We start from the raw sequence: 27,958 nt of genomic DNA, 5'->3' as shown, positions 1-27,958 counted from the left end.
GTTTTAGAAATGGCCAGGAAAAGGTGCAGATGGATACATTTATCATAATATCATCTCTAGGCTTCAGATTAATCATCTCAAATATTACAGGAATAAAAGCTGCAATCATTAGTGAATGACAGATTTAATGGATTTTATTAACAGACGATTAAAATATATATGACATTTATTTCAAGATAAAACTATTTACGAAAACATACGTTACAGATAAGACTGTTTTTACATATTTACAAGTAAACAAATTATTTACAAGAGTTGCAAGGGGTGCTAATGATTGAAACCAGATCAGTTCATGCTCCCATGTGGTATCAAATTTCCCTGAGTGCTAATGTGAAGTGGAAACGTGGACGCTGGTGCTCCTCCCGGCACTGCCGAACTTCAGTTTGTCTAGTCCAACAGCTGCGCTCATCGAAGCTGGTTCCAGAGCAGTGGACTTGATATATGGCGTCATCACCATCCTCTAACTGAGCCATTTATTTCCTTTTGAAGGGCAACGCTGAAAAGATGACTCACGCTGGACGATCAAATTGAAAGCACGGGGTCGCTCGCTTCTTCTGGTCTCACCATCAGTGTCCACACAGTAATTTCAAGAGCATCAAAATATATATATATATCCTTAAAAAAATTTATTAAAAAAAAAAAAGACGTAAGCATTTCTGGCAAGTGTATGTGCTATTTCTGGCCGTCCCAGTCACTGAATGGAAGGAGAGAATAACGATACTTGTGACACAAATGTAGGCTCTGATTCACAGTGCTGACATTAACTGGTGAACACCAGCGAGGCAGAGGATTCTCCTTACCCTTCAGACACCGTGAGAGATCACTCCTGCTGGATGAATGTCATTTGTAATATTGTCCAATTATGTCTACACACGGTGCTCAGATCCTGGATGAGTAGAATTTCTACAGAATGCAACATGTTGCAGCTCTTGTTGTAATTAATATCAAGGAGACGCTGCTGAACCACTAATGGGAGTTTATCCAGCTGCAGATATCACCATATTGGATCATCACTTAAAAAGAATTATATATGTGATCATTGTATATATAAACAATGATGACATTGTATGGCAGGTGAAGGGAACAATTCTTCATCACGTAACCTGAGATTAACACACCCTCCAGGCTGCACTCGATGTCACACTAATTGGTCCACTTTACCGCTTACAGTGAACCCCGTGTTCAAAAACTATTCCTGAAAAAGATTTGACATATTTCACACCAACAGATCTGCAGGTGGCAGGGTGTTGAAATCTGTAGGTTTTTTTTCCCTTCTTGCTGTGAGTGTGAAGTTTTACAGTCAGCAGGGGGATTAATATGACAGATCCCACTGTCAAAACACCTCACCCACGCAGAGACCAGTCACAAATCTCTGTTCCTTCTCTGGGTTGGTTATAGACGGTTACAGACTCAAACAGGTGGATGCTGAGCGGGATAACCGCTTCCTCTTTATCCCACTGTAGGGATCCGACAGAGCGCTGCTTGATTCTCGATGGCAGGTCACTGATCTCAACTCATTTGTCAGAGTTCAGTGCTGTAAAAGCGTGTGACTGGTGTGTACAGGCGCTCAGTTCAGAAAACCCTCCTGGGGTTGAGGAAGCCGGCTAATTCTCCCGTCACACATTAGTCTCCAGGCCTTGCAGGCGATCCATCCTCTGCATGTTGCGTTCCTTGGTGGCCTGGCACGTGATGGGTTTGGCGCACTCGGCTAGGAACCATCCCCTCTCCCCGTCACGCAGTCTCTCGCCTTCATACCAGCCTGAGAAGAGAAATTGGATTCAGATAGAGTTGTGCGTTAGATCACGTTTTCATGCCGTCTCATGTTTAACATAAAGAAGAAACTGGTTGCTATGGTCACCACTGAAATGACCATACTCTTCCATGTTTTTTTAGTAGATGTAGGAACTTCACACCCAGGCCCATTTAAATGAAAGAGATGGGTAACAAAAAGGAGAGGAGGAGAGTGAATAGAAGTGCACACAACTGTTGAAATGTAAACACTGAGGAATATCAAAGATCGTGAGTAAAGGCATGGGACGAACAAGAAAATAAAATGGAAAAAGGAGAAAGTAGGAGCTTATAACTATAAGCGTATACCTCCTTCCACAGTCTGTGAGACCAGCACTACATCAGCCACCTGCAGGGACAACTCGTCTGGCTGCTTCGCTGTGTAAGTCCTGATCACCTCCACCTGCATGAATGCTGATAGAACAAAAACACACTTCCATTTATCAGCTGAAGATATATAACATTATCTGTAAACCAGTACTCGAGTTGTAAAATAAAATCAGGGGGGATGGTGGATTTTATCATATGGGGACAGATAATTTGTGCTGATTACAAATAATATAATATATTACAAATAATAGCAGTGACCAAAACACCTGCAGAAATACTGCAGGAATGACATAGCAGCAGTTAAATGCAGCCTTCTGTAAGCTTTAAATATCCACTGGGCTTACATCAAATACATCAAAACACAACAATAAAAAACAGTTTTCTGAACTTATCAATATGACTCTGTCCTTCACAGGATAAGTAAAATGGATCACTGCAAAAACTCTTAACAAGAATATTTGTCTTATTTCTAGTTAAAATGTCTCATTTTAATAAAAAAAATCTCATTACACTTAAAACAAGACTCATCACTGGAAAAAACAACAATTTTCACCTTTTTCAAGTAGATTTTCACTTGAAATAAGTAGAAACATCTGCCAGTGGAACAAGATTTTTTTGCTTGTAATAAGAAGATAAATCTTTTCCTGCAGATTTTCCTTTTTATTTCAAGTGAAAATTTACTTGAAACAGGTGAAAATTGTCAAATAAGTTATTTTCCTGGTGTTATTTTTCTGGTGGTGACTCTAAATGTTGAAATAGCAGTAAAACCACATCCATTGATGAAATGACATAAGTGATGGAAAGGGCGGATGGCAGTTTTACAGGGGGGATGATTTTGACTGTTTTTATTTCAGGGGGGATGCCATCCCCCCTCATCCCCCCTCAACTCGAGTACTGCTGTAAACCCAAAAGTCAAAAGCAGTGAGAAGAAGTTTTGAAATCCCAACGAGGAAGCTGCCATTCCATGAAATAACCACAAGGTGGAGCATGAGGCGTATCAGAAACAGCAGGCTGGCTCTGAAGGAGGGATTGAAACAATTTACCGCTTCTGTCCTGACTCTTCTGATTTTTGTCGTTCTGGCCCAGAGCACTGATCCAGCGTGCACGCTCATTCCTGAAACGAGATTAAACACTGCGTGAACATCTGATTTCATTTTTCAGTCACTAAAAGAAGCCAGAACATAATGCAGTATTTCATAAACAACTCCCTAGACAGGTCCTGATTAGATTACAGTTAAATGTGGCTAATTGATCTGATTTCAGCAGCTCCTTTGTAACACCTGCAGCAACAAAAGGGCAACTTCCGGACTATTGAAGTAAACAAACAATGCAGTTGCCAAGCAAGTTTTGTATTCCCTCCCTCTTCCCTGTCCTGAGTCAGAACGAGAGAACAGGAGGTGTTTTCAGGCAGAATGAAGGAAGAGAGAAAGAGCACAAAGGTGGATATTCTCATGAGAGGACAGGCCCGCTTTTGCTTTCGTCCTCTTTTTCAGGTGCCTGGGAAACTAGGCGGGTGGATGTGCACAGGTCCGATTCCATGAAACTGTATCTCACCTCACCTGCGCCTGAGGGATTTAGAAAAGGCCAGAGAGGGAGGGGTAGAACGGGGGATGGGGGGCTTCAGGAAATGAACCGGAGGGGGTTTATTGAGGCCCTCTGTGACTCAGCACTGTGGGTCTGAACAGTTAACGGCTGCTTGTGTGGATGCCCCGCACCAGGGGTTCAAACGCTCTTCCACAGACCACACCAGTGAGTCACACTTCAATTTTGCTTTCTCGCCGTTTGCCCGACATTCAGAAATGTTGTAGGTCACCAAGGCTGTGAAATGCTGCTCGGTGTCCCCGCTCATTAAATTACACAATATAAAATCCCAGCAGACTTTTATAACTGCTACTTTGAGCAAACTCGTTAACTAAAGAGGCCATCGTCGTGCCGCGCTGCAATGGCATGACTAGTGAAGTGTAACCTTTGGATATGAAATATATTTTTGCTGATGATTTGATGAAAAGGAAGATAATCCGTTTAGACCAGGGGTCGGCAACCCAAAATGTTGAAAGAGCCATATTGGACCAAAAACACAAAAAACGAATATGTCTGGAGCCGCAAAAAATGAAAAGTCTTTTATAAGCCTTAGAATGAAGGCAACACATGCTGCATGTATCTAGTTATAACTGGGGGAAGATTTTTTTTTTCATTATGCACTTCGAGAAAAAAGTTGAAATGTCGATAAAAAAGTCGAAATGTCGATAAAAAAGTCGAAATGTCGAGAAAAAAGTCGAAATGACGAGAAAAAAGTTGAAATGTTGAGAAAAAAGTCAAAATTTCGAGAAAAAAGTCAAAATGTTGAGAAAAAAGTTGAAATGTCGAGGAAATAGTCAAAATTTCGTGAAAAAAGTTGAAATGTTGAGAAAAAAGTCGAAATGTCGAGATTAAAAAGAAAGAAAAAAAAGAAGAAAGGGGGAAAAAAAGAAGAAAAAAAGGAAAAAAAAGGTCAAACATTTTTTAAAAAGCTCCAGGGAGCCACTAGGGCGGCGCTAAAGAGCCGCATGCGGCTCTAGAGCCGCGGGTTGCCGACCCCTGGTTTAGACCAAAACTACTGACACCTGTGCTTTATTTTGATTTAAACCAAATATATTTGCTCACACAGGAAATGGAAAAAAAAAAGGGACAAATATAGTAAGAAATGTTGGTACAGAGTTTGAGACAAAAATAGTTAATCTTTACTTATCAACAGCATTAATTATTACAACCGTACTTTTGATTTATATAAACTTATAATCAGGATTTGGCACCGTTTTGAATGTTTTGGGCTTCGCTGCACATGTGGTCTTCAGCTGAAATCTTAACTTCTCAGCTCCAAATGTGGGAATTCTTCACATTCATTAGAGCTGCTCTGTGGGAAAGGCAGCTGTTCGTCATCGCTCTTGACAGCTGGAAGCGCATGCGGCATGCCAACCGTCATACATGTGCACGCACAATCACGACAGGTCGCCTTCCACGCAAAACAGCTGAAATAGTTCATCTTGAATTTAACATTTCGAGGACGGGCATTAGCAGGCAACATGTGTGTGAGATGCATTGAGGCTTGCGTGGCATGTGAACACCGCATGTGCACGAACAGCAGGTGCTTGGCCTCTTTCACCTTTAAATGACTTTAAATGACTGGAGGCCTGTGAGGGATTCATGGATGCGAAGCTTCCTCTGACTTTTAACATTCGTCTTAAAGAACAAGAGAATGCCGAGACCATAAATCTAACATAAGGGGTTCATGTTTCACCTCTGAAAGAAGAGACTCTGAATCCTCTTTGACCCAAGGAGATGGAGAGTGATGACTGCCTCTTTTTCACCTTCCTTCCTTTCTTTGACAACTTAAAACCACTGCTGGACCACTGGTTTCCATCTCATTTCTGTGTCATCCCTGCCTCCTCTCACTCTTGTTCTTCCTTCCCACCAGTCTGTTTACTCTCAGCGGAGCCCCTCTCCTGTTTCCTCCTTCCACAAGGTGCAATCTGGTTGCGATTCCTAATTTAGACAAACATATGGGCTTTCTCTGGCTGAAGTGAAACATTAAAGGGAGATTCCCAGGTGAAGGGAGCAATTCTCATCTAAAACTTGTACGTTAACATTTAAAAGGGACCTTTTTTCTTGCTTTAACATATATAAAGTGGTCTCCCCTCAGCCTGCCAAAGAGAAGGAAAGCAAGCAAATTCTGTAGTGTCTGTACAGTCGCCCGGATGAGCCATTCAGTGTGATGTGACTTTAACGAGCCGTTCAGATTCTGCTCCCTTTCATTACGTAACCAAAATGCAAACCACGCCCACAACTAAACACTGTGTAACTGCATGCGAGCGTCCGACTATCGCATCGCACTGCGTGACATCAGACGCTCTCTGTCCATCTCCCTCCAGCAGCTGCCACTTTATTGAGGTTTTTGTAGTGAAATGAGGAGGTATCATAGAGATAACTTCTCATTTCAACTAACTGGATCAGCCGTTCCTCATCCATGACTGTTTCCTACAGCGCTTTCAACCGGCTTTCAACGTGAGCGACAGGAAGAAAATAGAAGCAGGCTGTTCGACAAATGTTCAGCTCAAAACGGCGCAGCGCTGCGTCGCTGCGGACAGTTAGGACAGTCCAATAGAAAATAAAGCAATGGAATTGATTTTGTTGCTGACGCTCGCTCGCATCGCATGCAGTTAGGACACGGTTTAATAGTGTACGCAGCCGGCTGCTCTTCTGCCCGGAGAGGCTTTGTGCCCTCCCCTGCTACACGTCATTCAGGCAGCCAATCAGCACAGAGCTTCATTATCATAGCCCCGCCCACTCAGAATCCCACATAGATAATGAGGTTAGAGAATGGGAAGATAAAGACATGGCTCAGTGGCTGAATTTCTAATTTATTTAGAAAAAACCAAAAGCTTGTTTTTAAGACATTCAAGGCCTGTTTAAAATAGATATTACATGCCATAATAGGCCCCCTTTAAACAAAAGGACATGAAATATATATAACTCTGAATGGCAGTTCAGTGTATGCCACAGACGTCCAGAGCCCCTCGTCTGGCCGAGAGAGTTACGTAATTCATGCTGCTTTGTGTCGTAGCTGCTCATCTGGCTACCAGTTCTGTTTTGCTGCAGACTTGTGTAGCTGCTCTGTTCCACGAACAGAGAGGAGCTATTCACTGACTCGGCTCTGGATATGGCAACAAGGTCATGAGGAAGCCATACAGACATGCAAACACTGAAGAAAAAAAATGTACAAAAAAGGAAACATGGCAACGAAGAGGCGACAGAGAGGACGACAACAGCTAATCCAGGAAAACTGGTGACCAGCTTCACATATATCTTCATGCCATCTCCAGTCCAGGTCTCCATGTGAATTCCTGACGCACTACGCCATTAAAAAGGTCAAAGATCCACATGCAGACTCTGTAGTTCTTCAGCGGTACACAGATAAAGGTATCCCAACAGCCTACGGGTCAAATAGAAGAAGTGAAAGCAGAAACAGCACTGACAAAACCAGAAAAAGTCAATTTCTACAGTATCATGTCCAAAACAAAAAACAAAAAAAGACCCGTCTGTGGTAGAAATGTGTGGAATTTCACGGTGAAAGTCGACCTGTGGTGCACGTTGTGGTGGAGGGAACAATACAGGAAGGAGCATACACAAGAGACGCTTGGCTTTCTGTGCAGTAATCTTGTTTTTATGGAAGCAAAAGGTGACGAATAACCTGCTCTGACACTTATTAACAGAAGTCCTGCACGTCTGCATCTCAAACTAAATCAGCTGACAGGCCTCTCCTCTTAAAGATAAAAATACACAGCCTGGGCACAGTGATGCTAAAGGTTTGGTCAAAGTTTGTGAACTGTTTGTTATCTCACAACTTTGCTGGCCAGGTGCCGTTTGTTTGGACTGTTTTACGCTTTTCCTCGCATCTGAGGTTTTTTTTCAAGCTTTTTCAGCTGCTTGCCTTTGGGACATTTGGGTATTCATAAAACTCGAATGGGTCCAGAAGGACATCACACTCAAAGTGGCACTGAAGGTTCCTGGTTGATTCCAGGAACCTTTTAGCATGAAGTTCTCCTGCGCTTGTGTGGGTTTTACTCTGGCTTCCTCACGCTGTCCAAACACATCCATGTTAAGTTAAGTGGTAAGTTTAGATTGTCCATAAAAGTGTGTGTGGTTGTCAATGACCTATGACCCCTCCATGGTGGATCCCTGCCTTCCACCAAAAAAAGAGCAGCAATAAACTCCCTGAACAGGACCCTGAATAAGTGAGTATAGATAATCGATGGATGGAATTTAAATAAAATCACATAGCTTTTCATAATTTCACTACAAGTTGGTCAAATGCGACTCAAGTTTTCATTTAAATGTGGTCAGCTGGTATGTGAAACTCGCATGTTTCTTTGCCGCTTCACTATTTTTCTGGCAAACAGTGTAGTCTCTTTGAAATCGTCCGCCGAAGGTAACATTTATTTATTTTTTGTTCTTGTGACAAACTCTGAAAACCCAATGAGTTTTTAGAATGATTACTGGGATTCTCATGGGAACGACTAACCTTCTGGTCGACTCCCACGTTGATGCAAACTCTTTGAAAGTTTGTCTTAAGGCATCAAAACAGGTGTTGAATATTGACTGAATTTCAAGTAACTTTGTAAAAAACTAAATGTAAGAGGGATCAGTGGTTGTGGACGCTATTTTGTGATAAGTTTGCAATGGAAGATCCTAGTTATTACATAACATTACCAAGAAAGAAGAAGTAGAAAGAAACAGCATGGAATGAGTTTCAAAGATACAAAACATGAAAGGGTTGATGCAAATTCAGAAGGCAGAAAAACAACAGTGTAGCTGATACGAGGTGGAAACAGCAGATGGAAGTAATTGAAGGTCGGTTGTTGTCCATAATTTGATTGTTGGATTTTATTACTTTAACAATGTTTAAGTGAATTAATCTGAACAGGCAATTGATGTTATAAATGAATATGTATCCTTCATCAAGCAATTATGTGAAACTATGCTTTATTGTTATATTTATTGACAGGTCATATGATTTAAATGAATACATTAAATTTAGCGCTAAAAATGTTCGGTGATGAATCAAGAAGTTTGTCAGAAATTCTGATTAGTGCAATTAGTTTTTGGACTATAAGGTTAAAGAATTTGTCGATTGGATCAGAATTTTATCGGAATTTTGAAGACGACTTTGAGGTTACCTGGTAACTCAGTAAAACATTTTACTGTACAGACTTGACAAGAATGAAAAAAGGTAAAGTTGCTGAAATGCTTGAAGAGGTTTCCCAGTTGAAGCCATCATAACGTCCACTGTAACAGCAGTTGTCTGAGGCCCTATCCTTATTTGTTCGCTCTGCTTCATTAAACTCCTACAGACGCCGCTAATGTAACAGCGCTTCTTGTTGTGCCATGTTGAGTTAGTTCACTGAAAGGGGATGAATGGATGAACGGATGAAGGAAAAGAAAAGGATTCTGGTCATCAGAATCAAAGAGCAGAGACTGGCTGCAGTGTGAAAGATGAGACATCAGGCGATGAGGAAGGATTTGGGGGGTGGGGAGTCATAGAAGGGGGAGGTCACAGTCGTGGGAAACATCCCACTTAGCAATGGACTGTTGCTAGGCAACTACTTAAACAAAGCCTAGAAACCACTGTAACACTGGACAGTTGCCAGGGTCCCCTCGTCCTCCTTAGTTCATTTAGTACTCTGGTGAATGAAGCACCACACACACACACACACACACACACACACACACACACACACACACACACACACACACACACACACACACACACTCTCAGACAAGGGCCCCAAATACTGCGTAAAGTGGGAGTTTTGGGGTTTTCCACAACAGCTCATACAGCGCAGAAGAAGACAACTGGACAGAAGAAGACAACTGGACAGAAGTCTACATCATGTCTCCGCAGGTGGAGCCAGATTCAGTATGATCTAATGTTACTTTATCTTTAGAGCGTGGAGCGAGTATTTTAGAAAAATGAAAGAATTTAATGGAAAGCTTTGATTTCAGAGAAAATGTTTAGGTGTAGCTTTCAGAGTGAATCATTTTGTTCTACTGTTAAAGTAATGCCAATAATGTAAACTGGTATCAATCATACTTAACCATTTTAAGGGTCTATGCGCTCTGTACACATTTGTTTCTATGCTAAATGACACACGGCTCAGTCCACCAAGACTAAAGGACGGGATGCTGGTTTTGTCCAACTTTCCTGAGCTTCCCTGCAGCCTACAACACAAGGTTAAAGATATACTGTGATGCAGCGATATGGACTTTTAAAGGCAGTGTTTTATACAGAGGCTATTTTTTCACACAAAACATTGTTTCCAGTGAAAAACCACAACTTCTGTATTGAGAATATAAGGGGACTTTCTCTGCCTGTGAATGATGAGGAACTGGGCTTTTGTTCATGAAAGCACCTCTCAATAGGGCCTTGAACCATAGCTGATAATTACAGGGGTACAGTAGGTCTCTTTCGCATGTGCGGCTTATGTAATCTGAACGTCCTCACTCTTCACTCTAATTGCTGCACAAAGAGAGATGGATTTAAGGGGGGGGTGGACTGGTTTGGTTTGAACTGAACCAACGCAGTCGGCTACAAACTGCAAACACAAGTTTTAAGGCTTTTTAAATCAGCTGATTGTATTTTTAGGTTTGATCTGTGACTTAGCATTTAGGCTACACATGTTACAAATTTAAGCGAAGGCAGTTGGCTTTGGTCGGATAAGACGACTGGAAGACAGTCAAGAAAACAATTATCTGGTGCAGCCGGTCTGTTTTACAGTACGACCATGTAATGGAAAAATAAACTTCATTTCCTAGGTCACATAAACAGCAACGATGAGGCTTAGGCTCTGTCCTCAGAGTAGATGTAACAAAATATCCTTGTGACTTGAAATGGCGGAAAAGAAGATACGAAATAAGAGCCACGGATAGAGGGGAGAGGGGATTTACTTACTTTAAAGTTAAAAGGCATTTTGAAGCACATGAAAAAAAGATAATCGAGTAGAAACCTGATGTAAGCTTTTACTCACGGCGAATAATGTCCAGCTATCTAAACTGAAAATCAACACATCAAACCCAGGCCACGAGTCCTCCATGCAGCAGTGCACTAGTGAAACGACGCAGGAGCTCATAACGGCGATAGAAAAATTATTCATAGTTGCTGATTATTATGCCTTGTGAATCTGTAACTGAAACGTAAGTGAAAGAAAAACAAGCACAATCAGTGGGGACAAAGGTTACATAATAAAGCACTCACAGCAGCTCCGTGCCCAGGATCATGACGACGTTTTCACCGGAATAGTTGCTATGGAAACTTAGTCGGAAGAGATGGTTGGCGCAGGGTTGCCGCGGGCTCAGCATGCTGGCCGTGGTCCTGACGGGGGACAGGTTGAGATCCTGGGGCTGACACAGACCCACCCAGATCTGGTCCCTCAGGGCGTAGTCTATCACGGCGTAGCTGTCCTCACTGGCAGGAAAATGAAGACAAGACACAAATGTTAAATAAGATGGGCTCTTTTAATGATTTCAAGATGGTGAATCTGTTTGTCATTCAGTGGCGTGGACTCAAATGAGATAAAGTCAGATTTCTTGAGAAGGCTGTATGAGGTGGACTTCTGTTTCTATTGAAAGGGTGCAAATAAAATATTCTTACTCTGGTTTTGGGAGAGAAGGATTATCAAATCAATATAACCTTCTCATCAATCAACGGTAAACAAGTGCTCTGGTTGCACGGTAATGCAGAGCGCCCTTAAAAGTATCTTCTATATAGAAAGAGTTGCCAAGCTGAAAAGTGTCATTCAAAATATGATAAAATTATATGGAAATGTTGATGGAACCAGCGGGAAATTCAGGGGAAGTATACTGTATTTGAAGGTCTAATCCACTCTGTTGTATTCCAGACTGCAAAATCGAATTTAGAGACTTTGAACACTTAATCTTCTGATTTTAAGGTGAAACCATGAACAGACTGGCTTTGAACTGCAAGTGTAACTAATTATAGTTTTCAAAATAGTAATTCAAAAGAAATGAATTGTGTTACTAATAAAATAAACAGAACTGTTATGATGAATTGATAAAACAAATGTCACATTTTGTCTCGTATTCTGTGCCACACAAAAGTCCAAATATGCAGCCGACTGAATCCAAGCTCCTTAAACGGTTTCACTTACTCCCATCCCACGTTTATACACCAGGAGTACCTGTACGTGAGCACTGACATGATTCTGTGTGTGGCTGTACATAAGTTAGTCGAAAACATCTGGAATTGATTGTGAGACATGGTACTGCTCACACAGCACTGAATCTGGGAAAAAAAGAAAAGGGGTTTTCACATTGCTCTGAAAAACAGGCGCAAACGTCCTGTTTCCCTGAACCTGAAACTAAAAGCTAATCTGAGAATTAACTGGAAAGCAAGTAGCTCAACAAACCAGCCTGTGCATGAGTGAGATGCAATAAGAGCTATTTGCACTAAAGATGCCTTCATGATCCTTAAAAAAGGAACATTTGTACAATTGTCCTTGTTTTAATGTCAGATATAAACAACTTCAAAAGTCATATTAAACAAGGCCACGAATTTAAATAACCTGGCAAAAATGATTTCCATGATCCCAGTGAAAGCCATCAGCTTGTCATGGATTTCTTTATGCTGGCAGAGCGCAACCACGGAGCACAGACAGTACAGCTTGTGAGCAGCTTGTGAGTTGTACTCCATGTACCTCATGGGTTTGCTTTGTGCTTCAGCAGCTCACAGACTTCTGGACCTTGGCCATACAGAAAAAAAAATCTGGCTTCTAAGGGAGGGAAAGCTTTCAGCGACAGGCACACACATGGTGAGTTTCAGAGAGTTGATGAAATGGGAGTCTGGGAATACAACTACTACTTTATATAAGGATTTTTAATGAGCATTTTGATAACTCTCCGGTCCATAAGACTTTGACCGCATAACATTACTTTTACAATGTGCTTTTGGGAATAGGGGAGGTGGGCAGGTCGGGAGACCAGGCGTCACATGAACAAACTAGCTAATTATTCAAATATGCATGTTTGTCCAGTCATAATTTGCATTCTTGCTGCGAGGTGAAGGTGTGAATCACCACCTTCCTTATTTTATTTCAGCTTTGTATCAACACGTCTGCTTAGGACCTTGCACTGGGACTTGAAAAGGTAATATCTGACCCTTTTCGATGGAATTACAGCACTGTATGAGATTTAAAGACATGAATAAACTGGCTTTAAGAGTTTTTAAACAGATCATAGGGGTCAGATGTTTTTAAGATCAAAATGGTTGAAAAAAAACAAACTGCTTATGTTTTATCTACAGTGCTAAGAACAAATGCTTTATACTTAACTTAGCAGAATAATACCCACTTGTTCATTATTAAAAAAAAAAAAAAAAAAATCTATTACATTCTATTACAAACCTTATTGTTACATAATAATGTAATTCATAAATCAAATAACTCCGTCTTGAGCTGTAAAGGCCCAAATTCTGTTTGTAACACAAATTCCTTCAGGCAACCGTAAAAACAGAAATTTATGTAACCCAAACGAGGGCACGTCCTAAAATTACACATTACTCTCACTTGATTCAATTTATTGATCTAATTACCTGGATGTTAAGGTAATTAGCTTTCTGGCAGGTAAAAAGTTAGAAATGCCATTTGTATGATGCAGGGGGATGGGCTGGGTGTGGAAACTGCATACTTGTTGAGTGAGTTTTCATCAGAGTGTGTCAGCAGAAGGACCGTTTTACAAACATACTAATAATATTAGAGTGGTGATGACAGGGAATTGATGCAATATCCTACTCTGACACAAAGCAGTGAGGTGCTGCCCGTATAATTGATCTAGTCTGCCCCTCATCCCATCTAAATTAGATAGAAATAAACATCTTCTTGGGGTATGAAAATCCCTCCCTGGTTAGAGATAGCACAGGCATCTAGTGAATGTTATCAGGACTGTACCAGCTTCTGGTTTTCTAATGTACACCTCCGACTTCAGCAAACAAGAAGCACTGACACAAATCCTCAGAGAGATAGTGAGATAGGACTCAGGTTCAAGCACGTAGACAAACAAATGCACCGCGCGCACATGTACGCACATGGCTGGGTGTTGCGCTTCGAGACTTGGGAACGTGATAGGATCATATTTAGGAAATGCAAAAATAAATGAAACCGCCAGAGGATGGTGGGAAAACAGCAAAATAAGACAAAGAGTGAAACCTTAAAGTTCTGGTGATGCCCAGCGCTCTCACAGGAAAAGGAGGGATGTGAGGAAGAGAGAGGAACCAGCTGGTGTCTTATGTAAGTGTTCTTCTGAACCAGACTACACCACATCAACACTTCTGGTGCGTGACAGCAACCCACTCATACGGGCCCGGTTTCCATCAGCCAGGCCAACTCAGATCCAGTCTTAAGCTATTAAAATAAGCCGCCTTGCTAAATAAACATTGTTGAAACAATACTAAATATATCAGCTATGCAAGCGTAAGTGGTAGTTATCTGCATGTCAGACTACAATACTTTTTAAATTTTTAAATAGCTGTTAAAGGGCAGCAACAAAAAGCTGCACTGATTATATTGGGGATTATTGTATGAATGATTAACAAGACCCTATCTACCATTTTCCAGGTTTTTTTAAGTTTAAAGTGAAGTCTTGAACTTTTCTCAAAGCAACACAGCAGAAACAAATACAGTATATGTGACTATACTGATTAATGACACTAATCAGATACGACTACGATTAGTTTTTAGCACACTTTCACCTCAAAAGAATCAAAAGTCATTAATATGTTTGTTTTTTCTATCTGTGTCCTTCCTCCACTTGACAATATTTCTAAAAAACTAAACTTGTGAAAAAGAAAGCCTGGAATAAAGTAAGTGGATTAAATCACACAATATTATTGCATTTGGTAACAACATTCAGTGAGCTGCATTTCATAATGACACAGGAAAGAGTTATTAGCGTATTATGACTGGCAGCGTTTGTGACCTGCTGGTACCTGGCTGACCCTCGGCAACCCTGGCCAGTCTTTGTTTTCATCACTGCAGATGGAGTGCAGCAAAGTAGCGTGCCACAGCACGGATCCAGTCCTCCCCACAGTACAAACCAATATTATAACAGCTTCTCCCGTTCAAAGTTACACACACGCACAAATACGCGCCCTGATTCCGGAGTACTCCCTTTCCCAAATCCCTCTTGCAAACACAGTCCTGACAACACACTGCTGGAGTCTGCAGTCTAGGATCAGCTTCCCAGAAAAATATCAGAGTTTTTTAGTTGTTGTTTTTTTTCGTGATTCTTGGGAACTCTCGGTCCACAAGTGGCGGGAATATCAGTTCCAGACACACAAGGAAATGGAAGGAAAGGATTTTTACCCCCCCCCTTTTTTATGGCAAAATTACACATGCATGCAAGCGCTCCCGCACGCACGCAAATTAAAACCACATCATTTCAAGAAAGTCCTCTGGATATTTCTTTCAGGTTTTATGGTGTTGCTTTGGGCGTCGAAGTCGAAGTAAGGGGACGGAGGACAGGGGACAGGGGACAGGGGACGGAGAAAGCAGGCTCACTGACAGGAATTATACCGATAAAGGTGTCACAGCTTCGGCAGAAAAATGGAACCAGGATGTGTTGAAACTTCAACAAACTTTCAGAAAAAACAAAGGATTCATGATTCCAGATGTCGGCGGGCTCAGGTATCTAAACCTGCTCAGCCTAATAAACACCTCCGCCAAGAAGTGAAGCAGCATAGAAAAAAAATAATATATATATATATATATATCTGCTTCTGTACTGCAAAATCTAAACATGTCACAGATCCTCCCAAGACTACTGATAATGACTCAGGGCAAGTTTTGTTTCGTTTTCTGAATTTAGGTTTTTGACTTCCTTTTTCAGCATCAACTGAAAAAAATCCCCTTTTGAACAGGCTTATTTCCTGAATCAAGTTCAAACACGAGAATGGAGAAGACAAAATTACATGCCCTGCACCCAGACTCTTTGTCACATGCAGTGAAAGCCACAGGTTTATGGTTACAGTTTCACCCTGGACGTGTCAGCACAGGTTAGTTATGAGAAGTGCCTCCAGGCCAGGGCCAATGTCACACCAGATGAATCCAATGCAAAGCTGGAATGTACAGTCCGACAGCTACAGCTGTATTAGTCTGGAGCAGACTAACCTCTTCTTTCTGGTGATGATGAGCACATCATTGAAGAGGAAGAAATAGACCTGCTGCCGTGACGTCCGCTTGAGGAAGATGCCACTGTCTTCCACAAACGCGGTCAGCTCCCCTCTCTTTACCATCCATCTGGAGGATGAGACCAGGGGGAAAGGCTAGAGTAGGAGAAGGAGCAGATGAAGACAATAAATTAAACAGAGAAACTGAAAAATGCCTGTAATGCCGAGGCTGTTGGGAAATGCCTTATCACAGTTTATGCTTGTGCATGCGTGAACAGCTGGCTGCAGTATGTGGACGGAGAATATGACCACTTGGCATCTGTGAATCCCAAATGTCCCAGCAAAGCTTTCCCACACTACTTAGAGACACTTGAGGCTGCCAAACGTTGTGTTTAGTGTCTGAAGTTCTTTGCCAAATGAGTGACAGTAGTGTGTAAACTGTGGATCACTACAACTGCATGTTTGTACAAATAGATGCCTCATAGTATGATTATTTTACATATTTACATAGATAAATACCAATTCAAAGCAGGAAATACACAATGCCTGCACACTAAGATTTGGAGAAAACCAATTAATAAATACAGAGTGGTAACATCTGACTCTTGGAGGAAAATAAAAAGGCCAAATCCCCCCAAATTATCTCCTATTCCTCCATGTTTGTGTCAGTTGTTAGACATAAGCATGGATCAGTCAGGGCCGTGTGTGCAGGATCCAAGGAATCTCGTCTGCCAGTAACAGGTAAATAGCAAATCTAACAGTCAACAATCTGTTGCACTGGCCATGAAACTCCGTCATGAATTATTTTACAAAAAAGTCATTTTGCCCGGTTGGTAGGCTGAAAACCAGTGTTTAACAGCAGTTAGGAATTACGACTTTACTTGCAACCCTCTCAGTGAAAGACCTCATCAATGAAAATATTCCAAACACTCATTCTTGGTATCCTAAACACATTGATGATTAATTCAGAGTTAAAAGAGGAAAATAGTTTAATATCGCTTTGATTTGACATTTTGACTTGACATTTTCTGATGACAGTGGTCAATGAAGGATGCAAATAGTCTCGGTGGATACACATCAGCTCGGACATATAATAAACAAACTGTTGAATACACTATAATTTCAATAAACTAAAAACTGGGCCAATTTTAAGTCTTGTTATTACTGAATGTTGTTTGTGTATATCCAAAGCTTTTCTTTCCACATGCATACCTTGATCTTGAACTCCAGCTGTGAGTTGATGGTGTACATCATTTCTGTTCTCTCCATCCTGCGAGCGCCTTCATTACACTTCCGTACCACCTGCTCATACACAAATGCATTAACCTTGAAGCATAACATATAGGAACAGCAGGTTTTTCCATCTGCTCTTTTATATTAAAATACAACAGTGCAGGTTTATTCAGTTCACCATTAGAGTTTGTCCTTATTCACCAGTGTCCCACGTCTAATTGCAGCGCATTTTGTAGACACATGGAAAGCTTTACACTTTAATTATTATTCAAATAAACTTGAAGATTTGTCTATCTACATCCAGGTGCTTCGCTATCAAAGAGTTATACTTTTGATAATAATAATAATAATAATAATAATAATAATAATAATAATAATAATAATAATAATAATAATAATAATAATAATAATAATAAATGAAAACTGATTCAACTCTCATACACCACTGATTTTGTTTTCAAGGTATCATCTAGTAATTGGACTGGCACACCTTAATTGGTTTTATCAAATGTACTATTTGAAAGATAACAGTAGCTTAGGTTCATCTGTTTGTCATAGTTGATACTGGCGTGAGAAAAGGGTACTCAATTTTTTCTAAAAGTTCTCAAATTTTTAAGAAAGTAAACAAAGGAAGGCCAATTTACTGACAGGGGGCAGATTTATGCCTTCTTTCCCCCACATGCAATCTGTAATTTGGTGCGTTCAAAACTAAAACAAGAACGTTCCAGCACTACTCACTGCCCAAACATGAAGATGTGGGTAAATTCAGTCAGTCACGGTCCAACCTGTCCAGGTCAAAACATCTCATTTGTGAGCCCGGTCTCGCTGGAGTAAAACGTTTGAAATGGACATTATCTAAATTCATCACAACGGAAGGGATCCTCCATTTGTGTAGATTTGTTTGGAATGTCAGAACAAAATGTTGTCCGAGGACGCTCATTTCCCAACAACATCATAACACTGGCTGGAGGAAATCTGCGACATTCAACGCAAACAACGCCCACTGTCTACAACAAAGCTTTCTGAAGCCCTTTGTGATTTCCTCTGGGTTTGTTAGATTTCAACCATTTTTCAACATGCGGTGGCCCCTCTGTAAAAAGCAAAATATCAAGGAGGCTGCGATGCATTAGCAGGTTTATATTCACACGTGTTAATTTTCTGATAGCCTTTTACAGATATGTGGTTGACAGGTAAACTGCTGTGATATTTGGTTGTTACATAACTTTCAAAGGTTTTTCTTTATCATTGCTATTTGCCTACATGTTTAGATTTAATAACACCTCCTCACTTATGTGTGTTGTCCATTCCTTCAAAATTAAGAGTGAAGCCTTATGATGTCCATAAAGGAGTATGCTTAACATAGTAGTAGTAGTGAAAACAACCTTTTTTTGTTTAATCTCAACTATTTTATGTTAGCTTGAATTGTTGCTTCTAAGGACTGTTTTGCTCTGCCTGTGTTACTAGTAAATTACAGCTTCCAGATAATCATCAATGAGCATCTTCTTTGTTTGTAGATGACTGCATTTTTGGAAATTTTGCTGCAAAATTGGACGGTCTCAAAGGTGCCATTTATGACTTACGACCACTAAGTTGTGCTGGATAGTAAATCTGCCTTTTGATCTTTTAACTACCCCACTGACCTTGCTGACTGCTTGCAAAGCCTTCTTGCACTCTTCATATTTTTCGGAGTCTTTGGGTGTCTTCTGACAAATTGTCTGTAAAACAGTGATTCACGACTTCCATCAATTACAACTTAACAAAGCAAAAAGAACATAACGTACAATGACCCACTTTTCCCATTTCAGCTACAAAACACCACGCTCTTATCAGCAGCATGATAAAAGGGCATAAGCAGGGAAATAAATGAAATCGAAAGGAGCATTTCTTAAGATTTAAAATAAAAAGACTTGCGAGATGCAGATGGGAGTTGGATAAAAGTACGAAAGCAAACGGAGAAAGGGAGGCACAGTAGGAAAACAATAAGGTGCCAAAGGAAATACGAAAGTGAAAAAGAAAAAAAAAAAGCCATTAAAAGAAGGAAAGTGGAGCTTAATCATTTAGGATTATTAAGGAATGATGTGAGGTCACACAAATCCCTCCGAGGTTAGAACACACCCGTGTAGAATGAGTCAGGGAGGTGGAAATAAACAGACGGTTGTGCAACAGTCAAAGTCTTGTAATTCCAAAGATTGTGCTACTGTGCGCCATGAGTTCACTCACATCCATGAGCAGGGGCAGGCGAGTGATCCTCTGCATGGGCAGGATGAGGAAGGAAATCATTGGGAGATTCCTGCAGTCAGGGTGGCCCTCGATCCGAGTCAGTACCTCCTTGAAAGCTGGATTCTTGGACCTGCAGGGAGGAAGGAAGTAGAGACGGAGTCATAGAAGTAATGACAATACACAGACAGATGAACTCAAAAATGAAGATGGAGGAAGAGTTATTTGACCTGGATGGAATCCAGGGAAGGTCTCATAAGAGCATAAGTTTGTGTGTGTTTGCTCGGTCACTCACACAAGCCTCTGCAGGGTTCTCTGCTGGTAGACCTCATTGGAGCAGTATGTGATATAAGGATCAAAGTTCGACTGAGCGTGCTTGAAAACTATGTCGCTGATGTCATCGATAACTATGCTCTGTTGGTGTCGTTCCTCCAGCTCCTTAAAGAACCTAAGAAGAGGTGGTGGTGGGATTCAAATTATTTAATTCAACATTGAAAAACACATATAGTCATACCCAAGGGAATAAAACACAGGATACGATGATGGATAAAGATTCAGGAAGGCAAGAACGCAAAGACTTTACCTCCAAACTCACTGTAAGATCACAAACGGAACTCTTTGACACTCTAAATAGACACAGCCTACCATTAACCATAACACAGAGGCTTTTCTCTTCCTGAGCCCCACCAGATGGCCGGTTTAACGACACACCACTTGTCGAGCATCAAGAGAATAATTGTTTTTGCGTGCCCTAACCAAGGTGACAAACAGGAAACTTATGAACAGACACAGGATGCTGCCCTTGGAGTAGGTTTGAGCTCTTCTGAAAAAGCAAATATAGGCCCCCGACCCATCCCCACCCATTAGACACACACGCACCGCAGACACACAGACTGTGCCTCGGAAGTCTATGGGAGCAATGTTTCTTGTGACCATGTAACCTTGTGTCCATGCCTGACCTGCTACTCTTTGATCTCTACCGTCTCAAATAAGTGTGCACATAAGATAACAAAAATCCCACATGTTGGTCCTGCCCTCTGGTCCATGTCTAAATGGTTAAAAACAGGGCTGCAAAAAATTCAGGCTGTGCATCCTGCTGAGACAAAAAGTGCAGAATGACATGTGCAGAATTTGGCCCTTGTTCAAGGATATACGGTAAATGAAACTTAAGGGTTTTCCAAAACCTTTTTAAAAACTACAAACTTTATTAACCTTCAGGGTTATGGGCTCTACCTACATGGTGGGAATGTATGCGGTATGTTGAGGATAGGCCATATTCTGCAGTAGAACTCAAATGCAAACAATAGTTCTGTTTGCATTACACCTGCGTATAAAATACTCAACAACCACTCACTATTACACACAGACCTCACAGGAGCCTGCTGGCAGAAATATTCAGCTTTTGTTTTGAGAGCCTGAACTCAAAGACTTCCCTCTTCCAAGGAAAACATCTTGTTGAACCAGTGCTGTAAGCTGCGTTGTATCTTGAGATCTGTTGTTACCCTGAGTATTGAGGTGTGGTGTGTATAGTTCCACACTAGCATGTGTGGCCTGTGTATATGCATGAGAGAAGTGGGTGAGTGAGATGGGCTACAGCATGTCTAAACACAGGATGGAATATCTGAGGAATTTACACATACCACCATCCATGCAATATGGTAATATGATAAGCACAAATGTAGAAATACTGGGATATTAATGTATACTTATTCAGGTTCAGAATGTAAGACGTAGAACACACAATGCTTTATTTTACACTGGGAGTAAACGCCGTTTCTTTTTAGGAGGAGGCTAAAAGGTGGCATGGAACAACTGAGCAAATGTCATAAACAGCTGCACAAGAACTGAATGCTCTGCAAGCACACGCACACTGAAACTCTTTGCAAAAGATACATTCTTTTGGTTTTTTTTGTTTTGCTTTGTGTCTGTGAGAACTAGATCCTTAGGCAATGGGACTGTTCACGCCTTATCATTTCATGCTAAACATCATTAGCTCAAACATTACTGCAAGCCTTTGGTGAAGCTTAAAATTGTACCCCAAGATCTAAATAATCACTTGTTTATTATTTTGCCATGCTGTTGCAGGACACAACTATTGTTGTTTTTTTGTCGTAGTGTGAAAATACAGTACAATGTGGACATAAAGTGATCTGATCTAAGGTTTAAGTGAAGTCAGGGCCCTGAAGCATGTCTGCAAGCAAAGCAGGGGAAAACTGCTGCCATGATGTCCACTATATCTGACAAAAACCAAGGCCATTGTGCAGACATTTTCATAGTTGTGATCTCATGCAATGATGCATTCCCATCTAAAAGTGACTTCACAAATCAGCCTGAGAAAGAACACGTTATGTAGGCCACAAATTCTTCTGTCATTCATTTATAAAAATAAAAAATCTGGTCCAGCACTACAACTGCTGAGGCAGCACAAATTTCCTCCGCCTCAGCTTTCAAAGTCTCCAGTGAGTGAGTATTTCCAGCAATTTATCAGATCATTGGAAGTTCACGGCCACTCTTGCCAGAAATCTCATTTTAAAAAACAGTCAATACACAAACACCGCCGAATGATGACGGACAGGTTCGTACTGTGGTCTCAATGCAGCACATTTTTGCTGATGCATCTTTCATAAAGTAGTTGCATGCTTGACAAAAAACTGTCGTCATAATTCACCAGCAAACGTACTTTTTGCTGGCTTCGCAGACATCTGTGATGTTGGAGAAGAGATGGTGATGTTCAGTCTTGGTCATAGCCTCGCTGAGCTCCACGGAGTTCTTGAACATGCGGATCAGGATTTCCAAACTGTGAAAATATGAGTGCTCCGACGAGATGAGCTCAAAAATGGCCTGTGAGAGAAAGCAACGGGGGATGAAACATGAAAGGAAGAAATTTAGAGTTTGGTTATCGCAGTGGGTTTGAGTTCAGCGGGACGCTCTGTTGAGAGGGCTCGGTCATCTGCCTGTCTCACATACCTGTGGACTTCAGTCATCTCTGGAATGTTAAAGAAAACCATACAGATCTGAATACTTATGAACCTGCTTGCTCCGTCTTCAAAAAACTTAAATTATTATTTCTACTGTATTATTTCTCCCATAAATTTCAATCCATTTAATTTGCACGTTTCCTGTGTTTTTTTCTTTGTTAGTGCTATGGTGGAATTTAAAAACACCAAATGGACAGCTTTACTCCTTCAGTTCTTGATTACTCCTAATTTACACATCATGCCCAAAACTATACAAGTCGAAGTAAAGAGTAGGATACAAATCTTACCTCTTGCCTTTTGCGCTCCTCTTGGCTGATCTGGTTGGACAAGCCACTTTTCTTTACCTAAACAAAATATGTAAGATTTGTAAGGTAAAAATACGTTTAAAAGAAATGCTTTAAAATAGATAAACCTTTCAAATATGAAGTCATACTCATATGACTATACTGTGATTTGCTTTTTGTTTTTCCAAGTCAGGGACTCTGTTTATTCCATGTATGTGATTAGTTGCTGTTTTCATGAGACTGTTATCTCCTCACATAAAGAAAGCGACACACAAAATGGGAACAGAAAGATCATCACTGAAAGAAGAGGCATAGGTTGGATACAGAGAAAGGAAATTTCTCTGTATCCAATCTAAAAAGGTAAAACCCCGGGCTCAAGTGCTCACTTTAAAAGTCTCATGTAACCATCAGCAGACAGTAAAAAGAAAAGTGAAATGTTGCTGCTGAGCTTTGACCCACAGTTATTTGATTAAGACAGAAACAAAACAATATTTCAGAATGGGCTCGGTGTGGACGTTATTGATTTAATCAGTCTGGGGCTTCTGGTGGAGAGAAGTAAGGCCGAGTAGAAAGCATGCATGGTTCTCATGTTTCACCACATCCCATACAGCTAATACCACCGGGGGCACATCCACATCATACTTCCAGTTCACACGAGTGGGAACAAATCCTGAATGCTTATTTTTCCAAACTTCCACTAGCTTCTCATCCTGTTAGGTTATAAAAAGACAAGGAAGTGATACTGCCCCCTCCTCTTGGAGCAGTATCGCTTCTGTAGGAGTAACTGCCTGGCTGTCCTCTGCAAACACTGAGAACAAAGCTAACCTGTGGCAGATCCATAATCTATCATTGTATTTTTAATTTCAAGTTCTCTTACATAGATGTAAGACTTTTTATTGATCACGGTTTTCATCGATCACAAATCTCCACTCCCCTATGCATATGGATGGTTATTGCTACTGCTGAAAATGAAATGGCAACAATGCACCCTGTGGCGCTAGCCGAGCATGCTCTAGTTTGTGCTCAATGAGTGCAACCTGACCACGTCATCATGCAAAGGACATTTATAAAATGAAAACGCTTCTTTGCTGAAATCTGTACAAAACAAATTGCTGTGGGTAGACTGAATTCCCACTAAGCCACACCTATTGATACTCCCAACGGTAATTTCTGGAACAGTTACATTTCTGGGAGATAATGAGAGGCACATTAGAGACGGGTGGAACTGAGCGAGGAGGGATTTGTCATAAAAGCGGGATTCACCTGTTAAAAAGCTGTACTTCTGGTCTTCTTAAGATAAAAGGTAAACAGTGTGTCACACTTTGACAATCACAGTCTCCTGCCAGCATGTCAGTGCGAGTTCACATCAGAAGATTCCTGGTAGGAAGCCACACAGTGCTCATACCACATAGGTAGGGCCTGATTTAAACACAACGATGCTCTCTATTTTCTATCTAACCTCCATTCATTGGAAAGTCATTGTAAATGTCCAGCAATTTCTCAGCCAATTCTAACTACATCTGTATCAACCCTATTTACGCCCACACTTACACAACAAGTAAATAAACAGATGGGAATGCTTTAAACTAACTCGTTCATTCGCTTCCAGTATATTTCTCTGCCCCTCCGTTCCAATTTGTTACTATATTATGCAATGCGGAGCCACCTAACTTCTCCCTGCAGGCTGCATTTTAAGCATATTTGCAGTCTGACAAGCAAGTGGAGTTTGCCAACACCTTGGCATTAAGCCCAGCACTGCTTCCAAGACTTCCTGTGGCTCCGGCTGACTGTCTGCTTCCAAGCTCATCCAAGTCCTAGAAGAACTGCAGTCCCTGGTAAACATAGCGAGGGGCAAAGGGAAGGAGAAGCTGTGGGAGGATGGGCATGGAGTCTGGCCAAACTGGTAATGACAGCATTCTTCAGAGAAGTAGAATTCCAAGACTACTCAGCCGCAGCACCAGGAGCATATGTACGCAGTGTGTTGAGAAAGGGCATAAAAAGGTGCAGGAAAACAAATACAAGCTAACACAACTCTCTGTGTGTTTGTGTGTGTTGATGTGTGATGTGTCTAACCACGCTGAGCTGGCTCCAGGAGGTACGAATGGGTCTGTACTGCACCACGATGCCATTGTCAGGTTTGACATCCCTGGAATCGGCATCCTCGTCGGAGTCATTATGCAACGCCTTCTCCTGGTAGTTCTGGTACAGCTCTTCTTCTAAAATGTATTTTTATACAGATTTTTTTTCATGAGAAACCCGTGAGTGCAAGGAGAACAGATGGTAAAGGAGGAACATGAAGAAATAGTGTGGTAAAGATGAAACAGATGGAGGTTTCTCACCCTCACTGTCAAAGGTCCGCTGACTGGTCAAAACTTTCTTCTTATCTGGACTCTGAAAGGAAAATGAGACGCCAACATAATGACTTTACCAAATTCTGAGGGAGCAAGCAAGAAGGGAAAGAAATACTCAGAATAAACTGACCTTTGTACCTCTGTCACCTGTCTATGAACTGTCTGTGCTCTTGTTGGTGACCTACTTCACTGACCCCCGTCTAATTACAGAGCTGTCGTGTATTTAAGTGTGTATGTGTGGGCACAGAGTCCAACTACATCACGTCTTCCAACAGCCATATAAATTGTTTCCTTGTACAGCTTTGTCCTCATGTCTCCTGCTTCCAAGTTGTTTCCACAACAGTCAGCCTATGTTGCACTTTGATTATTTAGAGCCATAACCCCCTCCTATTCTCAAAGTCTGTGTCAAAGAAACCTTTGTTTACAGGCGGTGCATAAACCTATTAGAGGGATTGTGAATAATTCACTCAAGACTTCAAACTGTCTTTGCACCCATTAGAATGTTACAATTATTACTATCGCTTGACAAGACATTTTATCGCTTTCTCATGAAAAAGAAGTTACAGTAAAAACTGTTTTATGATAACGTTCAAACGGCTCCTAGTCTCTTCCAACTAAGTAAACCATTTTTTGTTCATGTTGTGTTTGTTCAAGGATTATACAAGCACATGGCATTTGAAATCATAAGCATGTTTTTTTTAGAGCAACAGATTTACCAACCTTGTTTTTTCCATCACTTTTAATCGTTTCCATCCTAGGGCTAGGGCACTTTGAAATCCTGGGGCTGGCAGGTTTTGGTGTCCCAAGGCTTGTAGTCTTGGCTGTTACGGGACTAGTGGGGCTGTTGGAGCCGGGGTTCGCGAGACTAACCTTTGACGATGCATTATCAGAAGCAAGCCCCTTGATGACAGGCTCATACAGTCGGTGGTTCTTTTGGTCTGCTGACGGATCTTCCATGTCTACTCCGCTCACAACTGCCCTTCTGTAAGACGTACTCCTCAAGCCTCTCCTTAATGCCCCAGGGCTGTCACTTTCTCCATCTGCCCACTCAGTGTTGCCCCCTCCTGTAGAAAAGTAGGTTCCCGTTTCCACCATACTGAGAGTTTTTAATGCTCGTTTGGATTGCTCCAACCCAAGCAGCCCTGATAAGCCTTGACTCTGCGTCCCAGCGGGTGGTGCTTTGCTTTGCCGAATATCGGTTGCTAAACCTTTGGGAATGAGTTGCTGGGTGCCCATCTTCAGAGCAGCAGGGCTGTTGGTGCTGAGGACAACGGACGGGGCCGGTGAGGCACATGGGGAAAGTGATGGTGAGGAGATGGAAGAAGAAGAAGATGAAGAAGAGACATGCCTTGTGTCCTGTGAGGATGCAGGCGAGGATGTCTGAGAGTGTCTTAGCACTGGCTGCCCTCTCTCTGCTGGTGATGGGGAGCGAGGGGTTGGAGGGTCTGAGGAGTTTAAAGACAAGAGCGAGAGGATGCTGGAGCTGGAACTGTGGGAAGGCGTGACGGTACGTGATGTAGGAGAGGAGCTGGATACGGATGAAAGCGAGGATAGTTCTTCGTGGTTGTTGTTAGTTGATGACAGAGGAAGTAAGGAACAGCTGAGAGGAGCAACTTGGGGTGAGTTGGTCCCAAAAGAAATCTGGTCCTTCTGTAAATTTAGACTGAGGGAATTGGAAAGACGTTTTGCGATGTCCCGGGGATGCTTTTCAGGCCACATGGTTTGTCCATTAGTGGTTTTCCCCCTGTCACAACCTCCATTGCACACTCTATTGTCCAGTGAAGCAGATCTACTGTCCTCAGATCTAAATTTGGACAGTAAGAAGCGTCCGCTGGAGAGGTGCCCGATGCTGATGCTCCGTACAACTCGGTTCTTCCTCGAAGGTTTGTGTAAAACATGTTTTAACACTGCAGTGTTCCTGCTGTCCAAACACAGGGGTGGGACCACCAGTCTCTCAGCTGGCTGGCTCAGAGTGAAGGCACATTTGTTGTCTTCCCCTGGGAAGTTAGTCGTCGTGGCCCCATTTACGTGATAACTGAGGGGTCGAGGTTTAGGCTTACTCAAGCCCAGGGGGCTTTTATTGTTTTCCGGTCGTCTTTTCCACAAAGGCATGATGTTATTATTAGACAAATCTACATCATTGCCAAAATCCATGGTTGTTTTACGTCTTTATATGTTTATCCACTATCTGTGACCAAACTTGCAGGTCACGGTGCCGTGCAAACACCTCCACCCTGCAGAGAGCAGATACGTCCTGGAGACAAACAGAGGAGGTACTAGTCAGTATCAAATAGCACAGAGCACTGTCCCAATTCCCAAAGTTTACTCATTAACAGGGATTCAGTGGCAGTTGGACTCAAGACATACACTTGCCATGAAGTTGGGCATAAAGAAGACAAGCCAGTGGAAACGGATCATAGTCCTTTTGTACTTGCTCACTGTGGTGAACTGCCCCAATTAGCACAAAGTTGGCAAAATATTGTTAGAAAACAAGCACTGTAATCACTGTAACGCAAACGAAAACAATAGTATGCTGCAGCAGTTTGTATTTTGTTTTCATCCCTTTAACCCGACAGCGTTTTGTGCAAATATCACCAAAACAGCAACAAAAGCTAAATTAATGTGCTGGAGATTCCTTATTAAAGCCAAGCAATTTCACGGCAGGTTAAAGTCCAACTTACCTCTAATATTTCAGTCCGCTGGGGAACACCGTCATTGTACCTGTGCTGTCGGAAAAACACAGTCTTTGGCGGAGAAAAAAAACCAAACAAACAAACAAATGAGGAGTTTAGCGGACCACCAAAGCTGAAGCCACAGAAGTTAGTGATCGATGTGAACTGAACGCTCGCAAGCACCGAACTGGAGTCTGGACAGCTGAGCGCGCAGGAATTCCTCTGATCGCGAGGAGGAAGAGAGGAGGAGGAGGAGGAGGAGGAGGAGGGGGAGGAGGAGGAGAAATGGGAGAGGGGGAATTGAAAAGAAGAACAGGGAGGCGAAAAAATCAACAACTTTTGCATCAACTGTCCGTCTGTTGCTGCTCCTACCGCAGGAACACCAACTTCCGAG

At 41.7% G+C, this 27,958-nt stretch overlaps 2 protein-coding genes across 2 annotated transcripts in view; both read right to left on the bottom strand.

The window, feature by feature from the left end:
* Positions 1-27,958, bottom strand: part of LOC133441826 (neprilysin-like) — a 466,475-nt gene that overhangs the window by 142,137 nt on the left and 296,380 nt on the right. The gene's annotated exons all lie outside the window — the stretch shown is intronic.
* Positions 29-27,774, bottom strand: LOC133441824 (rho guanine nucleotide exchange factor 26-like). The gene is made up of 15 exons (XM_061719491.1): positions 27,574-27,774; positions 25,613-27,146; positions 24,881-24,932; positions 24,615-24,757; positions 22,545-22,601; positions 21,960-22,120; positions 19,575-19,727; positions 19,283-19,412; positions 18,703-18,777; positions 17,042-17,131; positions 15,831-15,985; positions 10,907-11,116; positions 3,162-3,232; positions 2,098-2,202; positions 29-1,759 (listed from the first exon to the last, which is right to left on the bottom strand). The coding sequence occupies exons 2-15, from the start codon at positions 27,044-27,046 to the stop codon at positions 1,617-1,619; spliced, it is 2,979 nt and encodes a 992-aa protein (XP_061575475.1). The 5' UTR covers positions 27,047-27,146; positions 27,574-27,774; the 3' UTR covers positions 29-1,616.

The sequence above is a fragment of the Cololabis saira genome, chromosome 4 (assembly GCF_033807715.1).
Source record: "Cololabis saira isolate AMF1-May2022 chromosome 4, fColSai1.1, whole genome shotgun sequence".
NCBI lineage: Eukaryota > Metazoa > Chordata > Actinopteri > Beloniformes > Belonidae > Cololabis > Cololabis saira.
This window is presented reverse-complemented; position numbering and strand designations above follow the sequence as displayed.

Coding starts and splice junctions, on each gene's coding strand:
- LOC133441824 (XM_061719491.1), bottom strand. CDS start 27,046: ATGGATTTTGGCAATGATGTAGATTTGTCTAATAATAACATCATGCCT. Junction 22,602..24,614: donor CCTGGAGCCAGCTCAGCGTG/GTTAGACACATC, acceptor TATTTTGTTTAG/GTAAAGAAAAGTGGCTTGTC. Junction 3,233..10,906: donor ATCCTGGGCACGGAGCTGCT/GTGAGTGCTTTA, acceptor ATCTCGTTTCAG/GAATGAGCGTGCACGCTGGA.